Source organism: Salvelinus sp. IW2-2015, linkage group LG19, assembly GCF_002910315.2.
Source record: "Salvelinus sp. IW2-2015 linkage group LG19, ASM291031v2, whole genome shotgun sequence".
NCBI lineage: Eukaryota > Metazoa > Chordata > Actinopteri > Salmoniformes > Salmonidae > Salvelinus > Salvelinus sp. IW2-2015.
In genome coordinates, this window is record NC_036859.1 from 9,465,650 (window position 1) to 9,490,482 (window position 24,833).

The 24,833-nt window shown below is 42.6% G+C and overlaps 1 protein-coding gene across 2 annotated transcripts in view; it reads right to left on the bottom strand.

The window, feature by feature from the left end:
- The window catches only part of LOC111979283 (uncharacterized), a 136,508-nt gene that overhangs the window by 10,519 nt on the left and 101,156 nt on the right, over positions 1–24,833 (bottom strand). For both annotated transcript variants that reach the window (XM_024009714.3, XM_024009713.3), the window contains exons 6-8: positions 22,967–23,148; positions 9,688–9,944; positions 374–510 (exon numbers count right to left, since the gene is read on the bottom strand). In XM_024009714.3, the coding sequence (XP_023865482.1) occupies positions 374–510; positions 9,688–9,944; positions 22,967–23,148 (576 nt within the window). The remainder of the gene's footprint in view (positions 1–373; positions 511–9,687; positions 9,945–22,966; positions 23,149–24,833) is intronic.

Consider the following 24,833-nt stretch of genomic DNA (forward strand, 5'->3'; position numbering starts at 1 on the left):
GTGGAAATGGTAGTTTAATTAGGATCTGTTGTCTCCCATCCAAGGTGGTTGCCCTCCATTGATTCCCCCTAATTTCACACCCGGTGCTAACATTGCTATAAGCCCTGCTACTATCACCATGAATGAAGCATTGGGGCACTACAGTGCTGCTACTGCTAGTACCACTGGCACTGTGTAGCTAATATAAGCCATCAAGACATATCAAGTAAAGCTGCTTAGTGGAGTGTATTGTATTTCAGCTCTCTACGACTTCATTTTATGAGGGTTTATAGGTGTAATGACTTGGGTGAAAAGGTAGACTATAGCTAGTGTAGAGTTAATCCTGGTCAGATCAAGTGATCGGGAAAATGATGACAAAGTTGTGCCCTCTGACCTCTCTGCGTGGCGATGACGGTGATGTTGTGCCATTGTTCGCGCTCGCGGTCCAGCTCCATGGCCGTGGTGATGAGGCCGCTGTCCGGGGTGATACGGAACAGAGCCTCTGGATCTGACTGGGGATCAATAGAGAACCTGGGAGAGATGGAGGGGGGGGGGGGGGGAGAAGGGGGGAGGAGACCAAGAGAGAGAGGGGCAGAAGAGAGGGAGAGAGAAAGAGGAAGATAAGGATGAGAGGATATAAATGGCCGGGGAATTACTATCGCAAATTATCGTAGTCGATACGAACTCATTTGAAGTGGATCTGACTTATCTAAATATCTCAATGAACGTTCTAACTACCGTTCATAGGCGGATTGGCCGTCTGACAATTCTGGTAAATGCCAGAAGGGCCGGACCCAACATTTATACATATAACACTTTAAAAAATGGACATGGCCAGGAGCCAATGAGCCAGTTTTTTTAATGACTTTGTAATAATTGTCRTGTTGTCATAATCATCCATATTTGAGCGTTTCGCTAACCAGTGGGCAACGGCCGGCCCCCCTATCAAGATGGGCTGGCCCGGTTTTCTGATTGGTGTTTCAGCCTAGCTCAGTGCTTTCTGCGGTGGTGGGGGAGCCAGTGGAAAATACGGAGCGTAGGGGTTGGTAATGTTCTCTAGTGGCGCAGCGGTCTAAGGCACTGCATCTCAGTGCAAGAGGCATCACTACAATTCCTGGTTTGAATCCAGGCTGTATCACATCTGGCTGTGATTGGGAGTCCCATAGGGCAGTACACAATTGGCCCAGCGGTGTCCGGGTTTGGCCAGGGTAGGCTGTCATTGTAAATAAGAATTTGTTCTTAACTGACTTTCCTAGTTAAATAACGGTTAAATAAATAAAATAAAATAGTTGTGCCAGGATTGGCTCAGCGTTCTGTCACTCATGGGGACACTACGTCACTGCAAAATCTACAGGGAGAGCTCAAAAATTCAAGCCCACTAAGGCTCAAGGTCATTGGCCACAGATAAAACATAAAATTACATTATATCAACCGTAGCTTTGATGGGACTGATCATGTCAACATCATACTTTTAAAATCTTAGCTAGCAAGCTAGCCGTTATCTTCATGAATCAAGTCCAAAATCCTTCTCAATCGTTGTCATATGAAGAGAAATGATAGATAAAACCTAACGGTGCTCATAGGCCCTTGGACATAAACATTACACAAGTTGTAAATTGCAAATTCAACAATGAGTGGTTTAGAAGGAATCAGTGGCTAACTGCAAGTGTTGCAAAGCAATCACTAGCCTGCTATACAGTGGAGTGGGTGTGTGGTCCAAGTCTGGGTTTAAGGGTCTCTTTTCCAAGCTTAAAAGTATAAACATTAAACATTGGCCATGCTATCAATCCAGCATGACTTCTGCTGCTCTCAAAACAAATGGAAACTAGGAACTGGGAAATATCAGACTTCAGTGAGTTCAAGACAACTGGGAACTCGGAAATAAACAAGCCCCGACTGGGAAAAAACGTTTTGAATGGTCATCCAACTCGGATTTGCAAGTTGGGAACTGAAGCCTCTTTCTAGAGCTCCGACCTGAAGATCACTGACGTCATGATTCGCCTTTGTTTTTTTCCCCGAGTTCCCAGTTGTCTTGAAAGCGCCATAAAATCCAGAGAATGCCAGACTTTGATGACAAAGTTTGATGACACAATTTGCCCACAAGAAGGACTGCCGCACCATCTTCCTATTCAAGTGGGCACAGCACAACAAGGTGAGTCCAAAAAGGTATTGCATGCTGCTGTATATATTATGTAATATGCCATGGAGCTATGCATACTGTAGCTAACAAAGTAATACTAAGTGTATGTTGTGTAGTAAGCTGTTAGTAGCCCATGTGCCTCACCCTAATAATTTGCTCCCTTTTCCCCTCATAATTTATCCTACTGTTCTGACTTGGTGGTGCACATGTAGCCTATAGCCTGTTTTAGAGAAATGTCATCATCAAATATTGTAAGAGCTTTCATTGTCTTCTTATATGCCCCCTTTATTTATCCTACGGTTCTGACTTGGTGTACAGGGAGAATACTGTAAGAACGGCCCATGTTCTGAATTCTGCCACTGTACATTTCAAAAGTGCTGAACAAATAGTTATATTGACTAAGTCTGTCCTAACTCGCTCATTATTGTCCTAATCAAAAATTATGGATTGCCTCTTGGATCTGCTTGTCATCCCCTTATGCCTTAGTTTGTATATCTCAATTGTCAGTAGAAAAACACATTTGTTTAAGCAAGTCAGCCATATCAGCCATGTTTTTTAAAAGGCAGTAAACGAGGCTGAATAAACTCTTTCCCTGCCAGACAAGGCTCTGCTGATAACCAGGTGTAGCAGTGGTAAGGATTCACTACATGGTCCTGAAAAGAAATCTCTGCTGTTGGGACAGCTTTATGTAGGCCCTAACAGTTTGTGGGCACCGTTTGTCACCGTTATAGTGCAATTCATGTATTGTTTAGTGTTGTGTTGTGTAGTGGCTTTTCTGGCATGCATTTAAAAAAACAATTGGTTTGCCCCACCAAGATTTATATGCTAAAATCGCCACTGTGTCAGTCACTCAGTCAAAACGGAAAGGTGTTGCCGAAAAAATAAGAGAGCAAAAAAAAAGCACTTGAGGCTGATGCTGCTAAATGTGTGAAATTAAACAACTTATTTGCTACAAGTTCAGGTTCTGCTGGTTTGAGTGCTCTGTCTGTGAGAAATGGCAGATAAGCTGCTGTAGTGCAGTCGAGGTAGGAAGAAAAAGGAGAAAGACACATTTACGTACACTGACACAGCTCAGGTAGTCTACTGCTGCCAGTTAGGCCTAATATTTTGCCTGTATATTGTATGAAATATATTTCATACCAATTATAGTAGGCTAATTAGTGAAGGGAGGATTCGAAGGAACATTTAGATACTAGGCTACCTGCAAAATAGTCTAACAAGCCATAAGATTGGCTTTTATAACATTTAGGTAAGGCAATAGCCATCTATTAGACATTTATACAGTCCTTTTCGCTAAACAGCAGCCAGCAGCATACCACCCTGCATACCACTGTTGGCTTGCTTCTGAAGCTAAGCAGGGTTGGTCCTGGTCAGTCCCTGGATGGGAGACCAGATGCTGCTGGAAGTGGTGTTGGAGGGCCAGTAGGAGGCACTCTTTCCTCTGGTCTAAAAAATATCCCAATGCCCCAGGGCAGTGATTGGGGACACTGCCCTGTGTAGGGTGCSGTCTTTCGGATGGGACGTTAAACGGGTGTCCTGACTCTCTGAGGTCATTAAAGATCCCATGGCACTTATCGTAAGAGTAGGGGTGTTAACCCTGGTGTCCTGGCTAAATTCCCAATCTGGCCCTCAAACCATCTTGGTCACCTAATAATCCCCAGTTTATAATTGGCTCATTCATCCCCCTCCTCTCCCCTGTAACTATTCCCCAGGTYGTTGCTGCAAATGAGAACGTGTTCTCAGTCAACTTACCTGGTAAAATAACGGTAAAAAAAAAAAAAAACACAAGTCATCATATATAAAGGTCAATTGGGGCAATACACCCAGTCACTACAAAGATACAGGCGTCTTTCCTAACTCAGTTGCCGGAGAAGAAGGAAACAGGGATTTCACCATGCCAATGGTGATTTTAAAACAGTTATAGAGATTAATGGTTGTGATATGAGAAAACTGAGGATGGACCAACAACATTGTAGTTACTCCACAATACTAACCTAAATGACAGAGTGAAAAGAAGAAAGCCTGTACAAAAATAAAATATTCCAAAACATGCATCCCGTTTGTTGCAAAGAAATTTACTTTTTACCCTGAATGCAAAGCGTTGTGTTTGGGGCAAATCAACACATCACTGAGTACCACTCATCATATTTTCATGCATGGTGGTGGCTGTATCATGTATTGGGTAAGCTTGTCATCGGCAAGGCCTATGAAGTTTTTTGGGATAAAAAGAATGTTGGATGTTCCTGAGTGGCCTAGTTACAGTTTTTACTTAAATCGTCTTGAAGATCTATGGCAAGTCCTGAAAATGACTGTCGAGCAATGATCAACAATCAACTTGACTGAGCTTGAAGAATTTTCAAAAGAATAAATGGGCAAATATTGTACAATACAGGTGTGCAAAGCTCTTAGAGACATACACAAAAAGACTCAAAGTATTTTCTGTTTTTCATTTTAATACATTTGCAAACATTTCTAAAAACATGTTTTCCCTTTGTTATTGTAGGGTATTGTGTCCAGATGGGTGAGAGATAAAAATATCTATTTAATCCATTTTGAATTCAGGCTGTAACACAACAAAATGTGGAATAAGTGAATGGGTATTAATACTTTCTGAAGGCACTGTAAACACTTAGCTATGTGGGCAGGGAGGAACACTTGAAATGCACTACTTTTAAATTGATAATTAGACCTTTAAAATGTATTATATAAGCCAATGGTCATCTACAAGGCATTTATTCCGTGATTTTCTTCTTTGTCTAATATACAGCACCAGTCAAAAGTTTGGAAACCCCTATTCATTCAAGGGTTTTTCTTTATTTTTACTATTTTCTATATTGTAGAATAACAGTGAAGACATCAAAACTATGAAATACATATATATATATATTTGAGATTTGAGATTCTTCAAAGTAGCCACCCTTTGCATTGATGACAGCTTTGCACACTCTTGGCATTCTTTCAACCAGCTTCATGAGGAATGCTTTTCCAACAAGTCTTATTGGTGTCCTTTAGTAGTGGTTTCTTTGCAGCAATTCGACCATGAAGGCCTGTTTCACGCAGCCTACCTTGAACAGTTGAATTTGAGATGTGTCTGTTACCTGAAATCTGTGAAACATTTATTTTAGCTGCAATCTGAGGTGCAGTTAACTCAAGTGAATGTATCCTCTGCAGCAGAGGTAATTCTGGGTCTTCTTTTCCTGTGACGGTCCTCATGAGAGCCAGTTTCAACATAGCGCTTGATGGTTTTTGCAACTGCACTTGAAGAAACTTTCAAAGTTCTTGACATTTTCTGGATTGACTGACCTTCATGTCTTAAAATTAATGATGTACTGTCGTTTCTCTTTGCTTCTTTGAGCTGTTCTTGCCATAATATGGACTTGGTCTTTTACCAATTAGGGCTAATTTCTGTATACCAACCCTATCTAGTCACAACATAACTGANTTCTTTGAGCTGTTCTTGCCATAATATGGACTTGGTCTTTTACCAATTAGGGCTAATTTCTGTATACCAACCCTATCTAGTCACAACATAACTGATGGGCTCAAACGCATTAAGAAGGAAAGAAATTCCACAAATTAACTTTTAACAAGGCACACCTGTTCATTTAAATGCATTCCAGGTGACTACCTCATGAAGCTGGTTGAGAGAACACCAAGAGTGTGCAACGCTGTCATCAAGGCATAGGGTGGCTACTTTGAAAAATCTCAAATATAAAATAGATTTTGATTGGTTTAATACTTTTTTGGTTACTACATGATTCCATATGTGTTATTTCATAGTTTTGATGTCTTCACTATTATTCTACAATGTAGAAAATAGTAAAAATAAAGAAAAACCCTGGAATGAGTAGGTGTGTCCAAACTTTTGACTGGTACTTTATGTGTTTATTCATTCACAACTAGGATGGATAACACTATATATTAAGGGTCCGTAAAAAAACATTTACAAGGTATTTATAAATTGTGTGTTCACCATGTATGAATCATTACTCCCAAATTAATAAACCATTTACTAATCTTTCGTAAAGTATTTTTTCAGTCCCTAATCTAAAGTGAGTGCTATTTATACGTTATAAATGTTTTGAGTGACGCGTGGAATTTCTCACATAAAGATGGGCATGCCATTGGTAGGCATTCCTGCAGTACCTGGTAAAAGAACAAGCACACAACACAGGATGTTTAAGGAAATATACTGTATATACAGTACATGTGTGAATAACTAGCTTCCTAACATGTACAAATGTGGGAGTAAGAATTTATAAATTATAAGCTAATGATTTTAAATTCCTTATAAATGGTTTATTATGGACCCCTAAAATAAAGTGTTATCCTAGGCTAGGATATTGCTGGGCCTAGCACAGCCAGTGTAGTGTGTTCCCCTGGTCCCAGTTATTCTAGGCTTAACAGCACAGACAGCTCAGCTGGAACAGTCAAGTGTAGTGGACGTAGGGAGAAACCAGAGAGAGAAAGTGCGCGCGAGAGAGACACACTGACGCACGTACTACCAGTTAATTGATATTTTGTCTCTATATTATATATGTAATAGTAATTAACCCTTAGGATAGGGAGGAACATGTATTACAGCAATATTAGTAGTAATATTCACAAGGTACTATGAGCCAATGCTCATCTATTAGGCATTTATTTAGTAATCGTTCTTCTTCATCTAATAAATGTGTTTATTCATTCACAACTAGGATGCTGCTGGGCCCAGCACTGGCAGTGTGGTCTTCTGATACCAGTGCTGTGGGAAAGGATGCTATGCAGAGACAGCTCAGAGGTGAGTGCAGTGGACATAGGAAGAAAACAGCAATTAACACTTTGGAGTGACAGACAGAGATAGACAGAGTGACAGCAGAGAAGATGCAAAGACAGACTGCACAACAGGGAGGCAACAGAGGCAACATAAGCATTTCTGAAGAGAATATACAATGCCTTCGGAAAGTATTCAGACCCCTTGACTTTTTCCACATTTTGTTTTACGTTACAGCCTTATTCTAAAATTGATTAAATCGTTGTTTCCCCTCATCAATCTACACACAATACCCCATAATGACAAAGCAAAAGCAGGTTTTTAGAAATTGTAGCTTTTTTTTTTTTTTACAGTGCCTTTGGAAAGTATTCAGAACCCTTGACTTTTTTCACATTTTGTTTTACGTTACAGCATTATTCGAAAATTGATTAATTTGTTTTTTCCCCCTCCTCATTAATCTACACACACTACCCCATAATAACTAAGCAAAAACTGTTTTTTTGAAATTTGTGCAAATATATAAAAAAAGAAAAATGGAAACATAATATTTACATAAGTATTCAGACCCTTTACTCAGTACTTTGTTGAAGCACCTTTGGCAGCTATTACAGCATCGAGTCTTCTTGGGTATGACACTACAAGCTTAGCACACCTGTATTTGGGGAGTTTCTCCCATTCTCTCTGCAGATCCTCTCAAGCTCTGTTAGGTCGGATGGGGAGCGTTGCTGCACAGCTATTTTAAGGTCTCCCCAGAGATGTTTGTTCGGGTTCAAGTCCGRGCTCTGGCTGGGCCACTTAAGGACATTCAGAGACTTGTCCTGAAACCACTCCTGCGTTATCTTGGCTGTGTGCTTATGGTCGCTGTCCTGTTGGAAGGTGAACCTTCGCCCCAGTCTGAGGTCCTGAGCGCTTTGGAGCAGGTTTTCATCCCCACAGCATCATGCTGCCACCACCATGCTTCACCGTAGGGATGGTGCTAGGTTTCCACCAGACGTGACGCTTGGCATTCATGCCAAAGAGTTCAATCTTGGTTTCATCAGACCAGAGAATCTTGTTTCTTATGGTCTGAGAGTCTTTTGGTGCCTTTTAGCAAACTCCAATCTGTCTGTCATGTGCCTTTTACTGAGGAGTGGCTTCCATCTGGCCACTACAATAAAGGCCTGATTGGTAGAGTGCTACAGAGATGGTTATCCTTCTGGAAGGTTCTCCCATCTCCACAGAGGAACTCTAGAGCTCTGTCAGAGTGACCATCAGGTTCTTGGTCACCACCTTGACCAAGGCCCTTCTTCCCCGATTGCTCAGTTTGGCCAGGTGGCCAGCTCTAGGAAGAGTCCTGATGGTTTCAAACCTCTTCCATTTAAGAATGATGGAAACCACTGTTTTCTTGGGGACCTTCAATGCTGCAGACATTTTTTGTACCCAGATCTGTGCCTTGACACAATCCTGTCTCGGTGCTCTATGGACAATTCCTTCGACCTCATGGCTTGTTTTTTTTCTCTGACATGCACTGTCAACCTTGGAACCTTAAATAGACAGGTGTGTKCCTTCTCAAATCACGACCAATCAATTGAATTTACCACAGGTGGACTCCAATCAAGTTGTAGAAACATCTCAAGGATGATCAATGGAAATAGGATGCACCTGAGCTCAATTTCGAGTCTCATAGCAAAGGGTCTGAATAGTTATGTAAATTAATAGATTTGCAAACATTTCTAAAAACTGTTTTCGCTTTGTCAATATGGGATATTGTGTGTAGATTAGGGATATATATTTTTAATCYATTTTAGAATAAGGCTGTAATTTAACAAAATGTGGAAAACATCAAGGGGTCTGAAWACTTTCCGAAGGCACTGGTGTACATATAAAGATCATTTTGCCTTGCACCTTTCTTGGTGTGTGCATGCGTGCGTTTGCACATGCTTGTTTGTCTTTCAGTCTGTCTATATCATAGATGGCATACATAAATGGATAAACCCATCAATGATGTCACACCATTCATTTCTATGTGAAGCCTGAATAGCGCATTTGAAGTCAAGGAAGTTGATTTTAGCGACTAAGCTGGCATCTCATGGGGAATATTTTCAAGATATAACGTGCAGTTTGAGCTAGTCCAGGAAGTAACGTTGCAGGCTAGCTCAGTGCTCAGATCCTCTCATTGAGGATCTCAAGTTGAAGGCTGACCGGGGTGGACCCTCGGTCGGGGTCGGACGGGGTCTCAACTTACTGTGGAGAGTTAGAATGGTAGAATACGAAGGTGCAATTTCGAAATTTGGTTGTGCWTTTTTCTCTTGTTAAGGCAGTCACTGACAGTTCCAAAATTAGCCCATATCAGCAAAAAATCTTTAGATTGGTAAATTAGTCTAGTGACCAGCTATCTAAACTTGTACAGCTATCTATAATTGTACTGCACATTTTCTCTCCACCCCATGACAAAATGTATAGAATTGTAGCAAGCTAACTCTAAAACTTAAATTTATCTCTCTACTGTCAAGAGGAGTCCGCTAAAATGTTTTGCTTTCAAGGTGGGAGCCCCCAAAACCAAAATTTTACTTAGAGCCCCCAAAAGGCTAGGTCTGGCTCTGACTGTATGTGTGGGTATGGATGTGGGTATGCAGAACCGCGAGCCACTGAGGCCCCTCATGATAGCCCCCACCCCCATCAAAGTTGCCCATCCCTGATTTATACGAAGATGCCCTTTTCCCGTTGATGTTTTCCCTATAATGGAGGATCCCGGTCGGCCTTGAACTTCAGGGCTTCAATGAGAGGGGACAGAAGTTCTCCCCTGGTCTGTATAGGATCCACTCTAGTCCAGTACCTGATGTTATTGGTGAGTCCAGTATCAGGGTCCACAGCACTAACCCGTCCCACGGTGCAGGAGGGAGGGCAGTTCTCCGACACATCCATACGGTAGCGAGCCCGGGAGAAGCGGGGCGGCTCGTCTGCGTCCAGCACGGCCACTCGGATGGAGGCGCGGTCCTTAAAGGGCCCACGACGCAAGAAACGAGAGTCCACCATGGGGTTCAACACCTCCACGGAGAAAGAGTAGGAGCTACGACTCTCATAGTCCACAGCCTGCAGAGAGGGAGTGACGGACAGTTATTGATAGACCCGCAATAACATCTGCTAAATATGTGTATGAGTGAGTGAGTGAGTGAGTGAGTGAGTGAGTGAGTGAGTGAGTGAGTGAGTGAGTGAGTGAGTGAGTGAGTGAGTGAGTGAGTGAGAGAGAGAGAAAACGAGGTTACAGTAACTACATGTTGGTTCTGTAGTGTAACATTGCCAAGTGATATTGTATCACACTTTCCCTTTACAACACCGGTAGTTAATGTGTTCACATTCTTGTGTGTGCTCCTGGGTATGGTGTGGAAACATACACATTTCCATACAAATGCAATAAGCTCACCTTGACTGTGAAAATGAAATCATATTGACATTTCGCAAACGTATGTTTTATTCAGTGGTAGAAACTTAAACATCAGCATCAAGTATGATGCATTGACCTGGTTAACTACAGGCATATAATGTACCCATGCTATTACATTCACAGATGTAGTCAGACAAGTAGGAAGCTGTGAGGGTTTCATGATACAGCTCCAATCTCGTCTGAATTTGGCATCTGCTGAGACGTGATGACTGTCCGCCTGTCTGTCTTTCTGGCTGGCTGCTCATCGTGGTTTCTCTTAGCAGGAGGGTTCCTCTAGGAATGAGCCCGTCTCTGATCAGATCAGGAGAGGTGATTGCTAGCGGGGGCAAAGCCCTACCTTGATTACATTCTGGAGAGCGACACGGCTGGGTCTGGTTAGAAACAGCGTTCTGAGGTTTTCTTACATGCCAATATTGGATGGAGTCAGTATGATTGGCAGAAACATGCAGACTGGACTGGACTATGAATAAATAGAGTGATTTGGTATGAGCAATATTCAACGCATGAGTGGAAAAAAGCGATCTTTGAATGTCCCTCTTGGAGGAAAATATGGATATTTTTCTCTTCTTTCTGATCTCCCCTCTTTTTCCATTTTCTCACGGTTGTAAAGAACTGCATTCTCTTACAAGAAATCTGTAATCTTAACAGGACAGAGATTGATTAAAAACGATGCAGTGGGAAAAGGGGAATTGAAGGGCACGGATATTGAAATATAGGCAATACAGGAAGATTTCGAAGCAGGAAAAGGGGAAATGTCAGAGAGAGAGAGAGAGAGAGAGCCAGGGAGAGTGAGCGAGAGGGAGTGAGGGGGTAGACAGAGAGAAAGGTTCTCTAACAGGATCCCATTAGAAGGAGAGAGAGACAATCTGTCTGAGGAGGAGAGATGTCACTTACACTGTGAACACACACTTATCACCCACTCCCTCCCTTCCCCCTCCCTCCCTTCATTCCTCCCTCCCGCCCTCCCTCTCTCCCATGCACTCCATCACAGTCTCCACTCCCATCCTAGTGTGCAGAGGTCCATCTCTGACACCCAGAACACACACTCATCTCTTTCTCTCGCTCAGGCTTAGAGAAAGCACTTATCACAACCACCACCTCCCTTTTTCTGTCTCACTTCCTCATCCTATGCTGCTTTCTCTCTCCATCTCCATCTTTCACTCTTCCACTCACACTCTCTCAGTCGCTCACTCTCCCACTCCCACTCTCTCAATCTCTCTCTCCCACTCTCAATCTCTTTCTCTCCCACTTTCACTCTCCCACTCACTCTCACTCACCCACTCACTCTCACTCTCCCACTCTCACTCTCACGGTGCATGTACACTAGATAGCGGTAAATTGCCGCGTGCCGCTTAGGCCGCACATTGTGACTTGCTTGTTGACGTGCTGGCAGCATATAGCAGCACGTTGGATTGTGTGTCAAGAATTCAGCATAGCAAGTTTGTATGAAGGTCTGGTTATTATTGGGTACATAGTTCAATAGTAATATGMTCTAAAATGCTCTGGTGACAAACAAACTTTGCTGCCCTGTTTCCAATTGTCCACATGGCTGAGAGAACCTATTCAAGTAACAAAATACATTTCGAAAATGTCAAAAAACRATGTATTATTAGACTAGCTACAGTGCAAGCTAACTCAGATGAGCTGCTAAATGAGCTAGCTGGTTGGCTAGCTAGCTATCTAGCCAACTTCACATACTGTATAGATAGCTAGCTAAGTGAATGAAATATCACCATCTACCTAACTTCATATTAGCTAGCTATCTTGATGTATTTATCACTGTAAAAAAACAAACTCTAAATGCATTTGTAGGCAGCTAGCTAACAGCCATGGAGGAGGGTGATAGGATAGCAGCCCCAACTGTCAGTGAGAGAGTAGGCTATTCTGGATAGGGCAGGTACTTTTGTGTAGTTCCAGTCCCTAGAAGTGAGGACGGAGATAATAGTAACATTCAGTGCGGTGTAATTTCTTGTGAGATTTTCTGGCCTCAGATAAAGAGAGCTATGAAAGCCTGTCTACACATGAAGTGGTCCCAATGAAGAGCAGTGGTTCTCAGTCCTGGTCCTGGGGACTCAAAGGGGTGCACATTTTTGTTTTTACCTTAGCACTGCACAGCTGATTCAAATGATCAACTCATCATCACGCTTCAAGTGGTATTTATGTATTCATTTGTGATGCTATCCTTGATATGATCCTGTTATTGACACATGCTACATATGTGTGTCCATGCATCTATCAATCCAAAGTAATCCACAATGACCTGGTGATGTAAATGTCTCTCATAATTACATTGTCTTCCATATTCCTACAGATACCTTGTAACTGGAGATTCCTTCAAAACGATTGGCTACGGTTAACGTGTAGGGCACTGCAAGGTTGGGTGACCAGGGCCATTTGGGACTGCCTCCTGGAGGAATTCAGGTGTGTGAASGCTACCTGTGTCCTGCATAACTTCATGAGGATAGACACGAGGACCAGGAGGGGATCTGCAGCTCGCGGGCGTGTGTCAGAGGAGAAGTCTACTGCTCAGCAGGATGTTTCAAGGATGGGGTCCAACAACGCAGCAAGAGAGGCAATCAGTGTGCGGGAGATSTTCACCTCCTACCTCTTCGAAGAGGGTTCTGTTCCCTGGCAAMACCATAGACTACACTATGCACAACCAAAGGCTCTTTTAAGAGCCATTCACATTGCAATAAGAGTATTCTTCCATGTACTTAGCTATGTCAACTGCAGTTATTCAATTCCCAKTTTCTCTCCCTTTGATTTCTACTTCTCAGGTGAGGGTGCTGTTTAGGTAAGGTTGTGATGTCTGTACAAAAACAAAACAAGCTATTTAAAATCAMCCATATTGAAAAAATGTAGAACAATTAGACACCCTATATCCCACACCTACACACTCATGTATCAATCTGATGAATGGATTGTGTTGTTCAGTAAGCAGGCTCAGGTGTATAACTGTGGCTCCTTCCACCTTCAAAGACTAGGCAAGAGGGCCAACCATTGAGAATAGTAAGACACTTCATTATTTCTATAACTGTGCTATATTGTTATGCTATATCGGTCCCGTGTGGCTCAGTTGGTAGAGCATGGCGCTTGCAACGCCAGGGTTGTGGGTTCATTCCCCACGGGGGGACCAGGATGAATATGTATGAACTTTCCAATTTGTAAGTTGCTCTGGATAAGAGCGTCTGCTAAATGACTTAAATGTAAATGTAAAATTGTTTGTCCTCGTGTGTCTGTTCATGTTTTCAGCATAAAGTTCTCTGCAGCCACTTAGTGTGGTGTGGACACCAGGTGAGGCCACACAAACAGATTTCTGTTTAACACGGTCTCTTTTAACTACCTTATTTTATCAATAACAGTCTCTCTCCTTCACTTCATCCCTCTCTCCCCTTCTCCCTAAATCCTCTAGGTTATATCAGCTGAACCCCTCCCCCATCTGAACTGGCTACATAGAGGGCACAGCATGATCAGAGGTGAGAGGTCACTTGGTCAGGTCAACAGGAAGTATTATTAAATAGATGCTTTACATTGAAATACAGATAGAGATGCAGTAGTCCCAAAAACATAAACATGCTATCTCTCTCTCTCCATCTKTCTCTAGTCTGCAGATGTTTTGATGTGAGAGGATGCCATCCCCAAGTCCCGTCATCGCCACCTCACCCGCTTTTAAGATAACCTCCGGGCTGACTAGAGACACTATTATGTAATTGTGATGAACTGAGAGAATATTTGGGTAGCACTGTGATTCATTAATCATATGCTGCCTTCCCTGCTCCTATGTTCTTACCTCTTTCCCTTTCTGTCTTTTACCTCTCTCTCGCCACCTCTTTCTTCCTCTGTTTTTATAATGCACAACATATGTGCATTGAAGTACAGATTTAACTTGTATTTATAGTATTACAATGATAATATTTATAATGCATGTATTTATAACACTTGGATATTGAACTTCTTTCAATAAAACGTTTCACATTCTCTACTGGTTGAAATTAAGTCTCTCATTTGATGAAMTACTACACCTATCCTGTGTTTATCAGATCAATGCAGATGAAGGRAATKAKATRKTGAGATGAACYKGTTTTAGAGTRTTTACATSATGCATAGGAAGTGKAGTGTGYTGTTTTTTMAATTATATTTCAGGTATTTATGAATTACAAATCAGCCTTTAACTAGTTAAATCATGTTTCTAGTTTATTAGTTACAATGTGTAACCATTGATGTCCCAGGACCAAGATTGGTAAACACTGTTGAAGTGTATAATTGTAATACATACATGCAGACACAGCATCATTCAAAGACTGGAATTTGATACTCCTGGTATTGGATATGACTGAAAAACAATCTCAAAGACATTCATATCTGAACTGCACCTCTATTTGCCAAAATAGAGTACATGATCAGTGAATATATTAAATGTATGGGCTACAATGTGGGGATCTCATGCATGGTAATAACTACATGTATATACAACTTGCATCCTTGGCACACAGTTATATTATATTCTACTCAATCCATAGGCTTCATTAATGTCATTCAGACTGTTTTGAAGTTGATACAACTGGCCATGGCAGCTGAGGTTCATAGCTAGGTTCTGAACTAATATGTATACCAAACGCTTTAGGGTTCATACACAGATCGGCTAGATAGTTGGCTACACATCCATCCAGGCATACAGGTATTTTTATCCTCCACTGCACAATAAGCAAGAACGTAGCTAGCTACGTTATTTCATCTATCTGCATTACATGGCTAATATTATACATTCAATTTGCAGTAAATGCTTTAGTTAGCTAGATTCTTTACATCCACTGTTTCACAAGCCTGGTTTGCTGGTTTGCTGGTTGTTTCAGGAGTCCCTAAAACATTAAACAACCAGAATTACAATTTCATACGCATAAAGCTAGCCAGYTAGCTTGCTAAATCTCAATTTTTGTAAATTAACTTTATGATAAAAAATATGSATAAATGTTTGTYTCTAYATTAACTAACATATTCCTGTTTACTGTACAATTTCATGCATGATTCGTTATGACGCTATAATCACTTACATTTGCTTCCATCCTAGTATTTTTGTCAGCCATCTTTGCTGAAGAAAGTCGCCAGCCTTGGGTCGCATAGCGTCAAATTCGTCATGGGAACCACTCGATATGATTGGTCATCACCCAGAGGTCGCACTGCGGAATTTCATAAAGTTGGGAAAAGTTTTTCAACCGCCTCCCACGTTACCTTCGGCACCACCCACAAGGTCACCGGCCCTCTTCTTGCCTTCTGCACACCCTTTTCCTTCCATTGATAATAATGGGGACGCAGCGTGGTTTACACCACGCAGCATCCTGTGCTAGTGTTATCATGCCCATCACTCTCCCTCTCGCCCTCTTTTCTACTCTCATGTCTCCTCTCCCACTCCCTCTCTCACCTCTCTTTCTCTCTCTGTCTTCTCTTCTCCCCTCTCCCTCTCCTCTCTCCCTCTTCTTTCTCTCTCTGGTCTCGTCTCTCCCACTCTCCCTGGTCTCTCTCTCCCACTCTCTCCCTCTCTCCACTCCTCTCCTCTCTCTCCACTCTCTCCCTCCTCTCTCATCTCCTCTCCTTCTGCTTTCTCTCCCTAGTCGTCTCTCTCGCCACCTCATTCACTCTCCCTTTCTCTCGTCCCCTCTCCCCTCTCCTGTCTTCTCTCTCTGCACCCTCTCTCACCCTAATTAATTAACTAACCAGCTAGTATGGCACAATAGTCAATAACATCATGCATCAAATACGGGCTCATGTTCATACGTCCCTGCTGTGTGTGTGGGGGGGGGGGGTAGGGGGGCAGGCCTGATTCAGCGAGGCTTTAAATGATCTGAATCCGACTTCTTTGCAGCTATTGTATATGTGTAGCCAGCGTTTCCATCTTACCGTAGGGGAATATGCAAGTGAAAAAGGATCTCTTTAACTGCACGATGCTGTATAAGAGCCCTCTCTTTCCTGCTGGCGTAGCCTATGTGAGGTTTTACTCAATTCTCAACATTTTACATCAAGATTATGTCTTTGTCTGACTACTCACTTAAGATTGCAGACTTAGCTCTGAGCAATTTTGCAGACAGACATGCAACTTTAGTACTGCTGGAACAGAGTATCCTCTAAATCTCTCCACACTTTGCTCTTTCTCTCTCCCTCCTTTCTGTCACTCACTCTGTTCATGTCCTTCCTTCCTCTCTTTTTCTCCCTCTGCCCTCTGTATGTATACTCATCCCTATATTTTTGGTATATCCCCCTTTTCATCTCGCATCCTCATTCTCCCTTCCTCTCTCTCTCTTTCATCCCTCTATTTCTCTTTTCCTCTCTCTCTCCCATCTCCCATTTTCTCTCTTCCATGTCCCATGTTCTATCCCCCCTCTCACTCTCTCTCTCTTCCTTTCTCCCTCTCCTTCTCTCCGAGGAGATTAGTACAATCTCTCTTCTCAGTGAGAAAACAAACACAGATAATCCTCGGAGCGCTGCTAGCCAGTGACCGTGGATCAGCCAGCCATTTAAAGTGAGAGCATATGGAAATAATGGCTAACCAATGGAATTAAAGTGTCCCTAGGTGGAATCACACAGATATATGAATAGAAGGTTTACACAGCTCATACCCCCAAAAAACATACCTTGAGTGAAATCAGAGAATGTATATATTGGGGGAAGATGATCGTCTTTTATGATGTAGCATATATTATTTAGCAGAAACTTTTATCCAAAGCGACTTACATGCTTGCATACATTTGAAATCATATCCTGGCTTTGCAAGTACCATGCTCTACCAACTGAGGACAATTTCTCATTGAACTCCAAATGTTGCTGAGGATCAGTGTCATAGACCTGTGTAGCATGCAGCTGTGTAGTCAGCACACTCTGGACTCAGCTAGGCCTTACTACCCTTAGGCACTTCCAGAGCGTGTGACTAGAAGGTTCTATCTGCATTTTTTGTCCAAATGTATTGTTGCCATAGCCTTGTTCTGTTCAATGTTCTCTACCTATACATTATTCCTACCCCTTGACTTATTCCACATTTTGTCGTGCTACAGCCTGAATTAAAAAATGTACACAAATACCCCATAATGACAAAGTGAAAACATGTTTTCAGAAATGTTAGCAAATGTATTGAAAATTAAATATTCATTTACAAAAGTATTCACACCCTTGAGTCAATACTTTGTAGAGACACCTTTGGCAGCGATTACAGCTGTGAGTTTTTCTGGGTATGTTTCTGAGAGCTTTCACACCTGGATTGTGCAACATTTTCCCATTATTCTTCCAAAAATTCTTCAACATCTGTCAAATTGGTTGTTGATCATTGCTAGACAACCATTTTCTGGTCTTGCCATAGATTTTCTGGTAGTTTTAAGTCAAAACTGTAACTCGGTCACTGTCTTCTTGGTAAGCAACTCCAGTGTAGATTTGGCTTTGTGTTTCAGATTATTGTCCTGCTGAAAGGTGAATTCATCTCCCAGTGTCTGGCGGAAAGCAGACTGAAACAGGTTTTCCTCCAGGATTACTTTAGTGCATTGTTGGAATCAAAATGTATGTTTTGGAATGTTTAAATTCTGTACATACTTCTTTCTTTTCACTCTGTCAATTAGATTAGTATTGTTGTGTAACTACAATGTTCTTGATCCACCCTCATTCTCGTGGTGAAATCTTTGTAGTGACTGGGTGTATTGATCAGTTCAAATTCAAAGTTTAATTAACAACTTCACCATGCTCAAAGGGATGTTCAAAGTCTGCTTTTTGTTATTTTTAACCATCTACCAATAGGTGCCTTTCTTTGCAAGGCATTGAAAACCTCCCTGGTATTTGTGGTTGAATATGTGTTTTAAATTCACTGCTTGACTGAGGGACCTTACAGATAATTGTTTGTGTGGGGTACAGAGATGAGGAAGTCATTCAAAAATCATGTTAAACACTATTATTGCACAGAGTGAGTCCATGCAACTTATTATGTGACTTGTTAAGCAAATGTTTACTCCTGAACTTATTTAGGCTCGCCATAACAAAGGGGTTGAATACTTATTGACTNGTTTAATTAACAACTTCACCATGCTCAAAGGGATGTTCAAAGTCTGCTTTTTGTTATTTTTAACCATCTACCAATAGGTGCCTTTCTTTGCAAGGCATTGAAAACCTCCCTGGTATTTGTGGTTGAATATGTGTTTTAAATTCACTGCTTGACTGAGGGACCTTACAGATAATTGTTTGTGTGGGGTACAGAGATGAGGAAGTCATTCAAAAATCATGTTAAACACTATTATTGAACACAGAGTCCATGCAACTTATTATGTGACTTGTTAAGCAAATGTTTACTCCTGAACTTATTTAGGCTCGCCATAACAAAGGGGTTGAATACTTATTGACTCAAGACATTTCAGCTTCTCATTTTTAATTGATTTGTAAACATTTCAAAAAACATAATTCCACTTTGACATGATGGGGTATTGTGTTAAATCCATTTTAAATTCAGGCTGAAACACAAAAAATGTGGAAAACGTTAAGTGGTGTGAATACTTTTCTCWAGGCACTGTATATACTCTAAATACCCTGATTCATGTTGTTCAGTTCAAAAGAATACAATCTAAAAATGTCTGACACAATTCAAACCAATGAGGGTTTGGAACTTGAAAGCCACTTATCTCTGAATCATCTTTTTGCAGATAGAACCTTATAGTCCCAAGCTATTGACTTCATGTAGTTGTGAAAGGATTAGATACTGTAGGTATACGCAACATGGTAATAGCTCCAMCTTGACCTCTGACCGGGTAGGTTACACATTCCTAAAAGTGCCTAGGGGGTAGCGGCTCTAAAGGTCGCTTTGAAGTTCTTACCACCCCTACATTACCACATGTGAGTAGAGGACACCATGTCAATTAACTGTCTCTGATTACAGCTGTTATATCCACCACTGGGTGGCAGCTTTGCAGAGCATTAACAAGGAACTCCTTGCTTATTTACAGAGAAGAAGTCTTATTGTAAACCTTAGTTCACTTGATGGTTCAGGTATATATATATATATTTAACATCAATGGGATTGAGATGTTTACCCGGTAGACCTGCAGTTTGTACCAAACACAACGGTATGAGAGTGGCAGTGGTGTCATTTAAGACTTGAGAGATTGGATACCAAAATGTATTTCCCAATTCCAAACACATTCTATTGGCTTCGAACCTTCCCTTTCTCTGCGTTTAGGCCTGTGTGCACAGGGACTAGATCTCATCTCAATCCACTGCCCTCAGAAAACCCCATTTWAAAAAAACAACTGGTGTGCTCATATAAGCCTATAAATGAATAGTTGTCTATTTTCAAATCCCCGGACACCGTTTAGAGGTTGAATTAGAGTGACCTATGCCCAGGCAGTTAAGAGGGAGAATCACAACAATGAGTCAGACTGAGACAAAAACTGCTAGTATCCAACAAAATGGCCCCTGAGAAAAGAGAAAAGGAGAAGAGGAGGATGAGTGAGGGGATGACAGAGGGAGGGAGAGACAGAGAGAGAGAGAGAGAGCGAGAGGAGGAGAGAGAGAGAGAGAGAGCGCGAGAGAGAGAGAGAGAGAGAGAGAGAGAGAGAGAGAGAGAGAGAGAGAGAGAGAGAGAGAGAGAGAGAGGAGAGAGAGAGGAGAGAGAGAAAGGAGAGGAGGATGAGTGAGGGGATGACAGAGGGAGGGAGAGACAGAGAGAGAGAGTGAGAGAAAGGGAAACAGAAAAGAGAGAGGATAGGGAGAGAGAGACAGAGAGAGAGGAGAGAGAGAGATATGGAGAGAGAGGGGAGATAGAGTTTGCTGTGGCCCTGGGAGACTGACTGTGAATAAGCAGTGATAAAGAGACAGGCAGTCTCCAGTCTTTACCCAGACTGACTGCAGGAGTGTTAACGACCCAGCTTCCCTTGCACGTCCCTGGCTAACCTCCACCACCCTCACCTCACCCCACCTCTCACTCTCTACCACTGCCCATGGGCCTGTCGCTGTCTGTCTCTGACAGATACACACACCCCCCCCCCCCCCTCCCCCCGGTCATCTGTACAATCACACAGTGCTGAACCTCATTCTTTTAGGAAGGCGCCACCATTTTTCCCCCTTTTTATACAAATGACTGTATTCCTTCACACCTTCCTTCACACCACCTTTTTCTCATCCCACTGATTGTTAACAGGGATAGCTAGCTGCAAGCCAAGGTCAACAATTTTTGTGTGTTTGTGCCCGGGCGCACGTGTGCCTGTGTATGTGTGTTCGCCTGTGTATGTATTCCAGTGTGCCTGTGTGTGTGTCCCTGTGCGGCTGTGTGTGTGGCTGTAAGTCTAAGATCAATGATAGAAAGATTCTTCCCACATCGAGGTCAGGGCAGACTCAGTGGTAGCAGAGATTGTTCAAGTCGGAAATATTTTCCTCAAGGGCAAAAAGATCATCTTTTTCCACAAAACCCCTCCTTTTTTTTCTTCTTTTTCTTCCCTACAGACAAACTGGCCATCGACAGTGAGTGATTCAGTACACACAAACCTCAACACACACACACACACTTATCACATACACCATATACCCAAACACACTGCGTTTTTTTGTTGTGCAAATCGTGGCGGGAGCTTAGCGCCATTTTTAGGCTTTGTTTATTTTTCTATTAGTGTGGTATCTTCTATGTATCTTCTATGTTTTCCATTAGTTGCGTGTGAATTCTCTGAAAGGCAAAATCCCTTGTAACCTTCTCAAGTCTTCTTCTCAGCTACACCCACCTACCTAGCGCCCACCTATCATTCTTATCCTCCCTCTGTCACGACGACAACCGTGTGTTCACTGAGCCAATATGGAAAAGCCCTAGAGAAGACGGACGTAAAAATGTCCATCTCTTCTATTTCTTTCCAGAATATCTTTTTGGGGAAGGAGGGAGACAACGTTCCATATTGGTTTTGTTTGGTGTCCTCAGTGCAATGGAGACGGAATCCGAGGGGAGATAGGAGAGGGATGTGAGAGGAGAGGGGAGGTGATTGGAGAGGGATGTGAGAGGAGGTGTGTATTTGTTTACAAGTCGTTGTCCCTCTCATTTCTCCAGTGACTGAGCACACAGTGAATTGATCACTTCTATCTCCCTCTGCCGGATGCTGCTTAGACATTCTCTCTATGTTATTGCTCTCTCTCTCTCTTACTCTGTCTTTTTTTCTCTCAAACAAACCTCTATTTTTCAGCCTGCCTGTCTTCCTTTGGGTGTGTTTTTCCGCTTCATTTGTGTCTCTCTCTTTTCTCTCACTATCTCTTCCATCTGTTTTTGCTATGGCTGTCTCGCTAATTTCACTCTCTTTTTCCTCCCTGCTTCCATCCATCCACCCCGCCCCCCCCACCCACCCAAGGGGCCAGGGTTCTGGTCTTGAAGCACGGTTTCGACTGCACCTACAGTCTTGCTTCGGTACTACAGTTTAACTGACGCCCGGACCAGAAATACTATTTCCTTTGACAGCCACATAGAGAAGTCAGATTTGAAAATTCCAAATAAGACTTTAGTCATGACCTTAGTCCACAAAACATCCATTGAATAATTCAAATAATTGTCGCTGAGGCCGATTTTTGTCTATCACCGAAGATTTTAACATTTTACATTCATCCAATGTCTGCCATGTTTTTTGGATGATGTGACGACGTCGTCGCTGCTCACGCTGCTCCCTGTGCGCACTGAGTGCTAGTGCGCATGTGATGTTGGGTCATGTAAACCAGATGCAACCCGGATATAGACGGTCCATGAATCGGCGTGTGCAAACGTGAGTAGATTACGTTGAAAACAATGGTCGGACACCTTGGACGCAGTATCCAGTCCTTGTATACCTCAGTGCCCTCACCCCTTTCCCTCACCTCTCTGTTTCCCCTTCCCTCTCCCCCTCTTACTGTCTCTTCCCCCCTCCCTCCCCTCTCTCTCTTATCAAAGTAACACATCCCAGGCCTGGAAATCCTTTACAACCCTACCTCCGGCCAAGGCTTTTTAACACATCTCACAAACCCTGGGGGGGCTGTCACAGTGACACACACATCCGCAGGCACTCACACACACACACACACACACTGGATGACCATCAGAGGCGCCTCAGAGTCTCTCATATCTCAGATCTAAGTGACAGGCTATATTAAAGAGCAGGGTATATTTTTAACACTCACACACCGTGTATGCGCCTCTTTGAAAGGCTAATTTAGCTTCAAATAGCATATTTCCGGCGTGTCTCTGAGACAGACTAGAGGTCTTTGGTGTTGCTGCTATTGATGTCAGTCAACATCAACATCACACGTGAGAGAGGCCCAGTCACAGGTGAGTAAGAACGCGGGAGACAGACACACATACACACACATGTTCCACGCAACAAACACAGTGTCAGCTCTCATCCCCAACCACACGTCTTCATTAGTAGATAACCCAGAGTGACAGTCAGCTCTGGGGGGAATCATCCAGAATCAGACAGCATCAAGGCAAATGTGAGCTGATTCAACAAGCACACACACACAGATATGGCCGTCTGGCTCACAGAGAAAACACTAGATATCCAGCATAGCAGGCTCACCTGTTTCCTCTCTCTCCTCCTTCTCCATTATTCCACCCTGTTCCGCCCTCCCTCATTCCCTCCAACCCTCTCTCTCGGGGTAACACCAAACACGTTCCCTCGCTTACTCCCACATCTATCTTCCCTCTCACCTTGTTCAGTGTGATCACAGCCTCTTGGTTCGTTCCGCTGATGTTGAAGGTGTTCCCCGTCTCTCCCTCCAGGATGGTATATTCCAGCTTGGCATTGTCGCCCAGGTCAGCATCTGTTGCCGAGATACGGCCCACCTCCGCCCCCGGAACAGCCAGCTCGGACACGGAGAACGACCACATACCTGGAGAGAGGAAGAGAAAAAGAGAGATTTAGATAAGGGATGGAGGGGGAGTGACTGAGAAAAAGGAGGATAGAGAGAGGGAAGAGGCCATGGCAGGGGAGAGAGACATATCACAGGTTACATAACACGCCTTTCTTCTTGCCTATGTTGTTTGTGTTTGGTGAGACGAGATAGAGAGGCCTCGTAAATGTCAATGTCTGTGTTTGTCTCCTGCTGTTATTTCTTATCTGCTAACAAGTTTGATTATTAAAGGTCCAATGCAGCGTTTTTTATCTCAATATCAAATAATTTCTAGGTAACAATTAAGTACCTTACTGTAATTGTTTTCAATTAAAATGGTCAAAAAGAAACAACAATAGTCTCTTAGCAAAGAGCAATTACTCAAGCAAGAATTTAGCTAGGAGTGTATGGTCTGAGTGGGGAGGGGACATCTGAAAACTAGCTGTTATTGGTAGAGAGGTTTGGAATGCTCTTTTTTATTGGTCTATTAACAAATTTACCACCTGGTTATGTCACCAGGCAGGCCAAAACTCCCATTCCTCCAAGACAGGCAGAAATTTCAGCAGGCCTTTTCAAACAGCTCTTACACTAAAAATGCATTATCATCATTTTCACTATTTCATAGTATTATTCCAACTTCATAGTGTGGAAATATATACATAAAACACAGGCAGATCCCGTTTTGGATTGCACTGGGCCTTTAATCGAGGACAGCTAATAGGCCTTTGGTTCTTCTCCACTCAGATATGTTTAAACATGCAGGGGACTTTACCTTTTAGTGCTCCTCACATTAAATGACCAGAGTAAAAGGCCCTTTTGCTGGAGCTGCAGTTTATACTACAGACAAATACGCTGCTCCCGTGACTCAATCTTTCTGGGAGAGAGCACAGAGCAATACAGTGGCTAGCTAGTCAGTCACAGGTCTGCGTCGCTGACGCACACTCCATTTTCTTACACTTCACAGTCGCTTGGCAAACTGGTGTATACCACACACGGACCATCAACTCAAGTGACAAGATCAAGGGGGGTGGGGAGAAAGACATCTATATTTTTGCCATACATACACAAAACTGACGTGCCCATTCAGCAGAGCAGCTATCTACACCTTGCTATTGCTCGGGAAAATCTGATAAACACTGGGGCTCAGACAGAATAACATTGTAAGAAGTGTTTTGTGACAGTAACAATGATAACCAGCACTTCAGCCAGACAACATCGGGACTACATCAAATAAACAAGGAGTAAGATAGTCTATATCCGCCTACATCAGAGCAAGACCAAATGTTAGATAAGGATGTTATCCTTCACAACAAAACACAGGACAAATGTTCAATTGTAATGTATTAATCCAATCGRTGAATTACGGTAGAAGATAATGTTTGCCATCACTTTAAACATTGGACTAACACCAGAATTGTGTCCTATGTTTCCTCGAACATAAGGAGAATGTAGCGGTAGCCACCACAATTGACCTCAATCAAGCGCCATCATGTCCACTGCTATAAGTCATCAAGCTCATTTCTACAGTACAAACCTCCAAGTGCTGGGCCCTTGAGAGTAAACTGCTCGCTGGTCATTCACCTGCTCTTTGATCCTCAGGCCCAACGACCACCTTCTCCTAGCAGTTATCTGCTTATGACACCTGATTTAGGATCCAAGTACTATCACTGACATGTTTGAGTAGG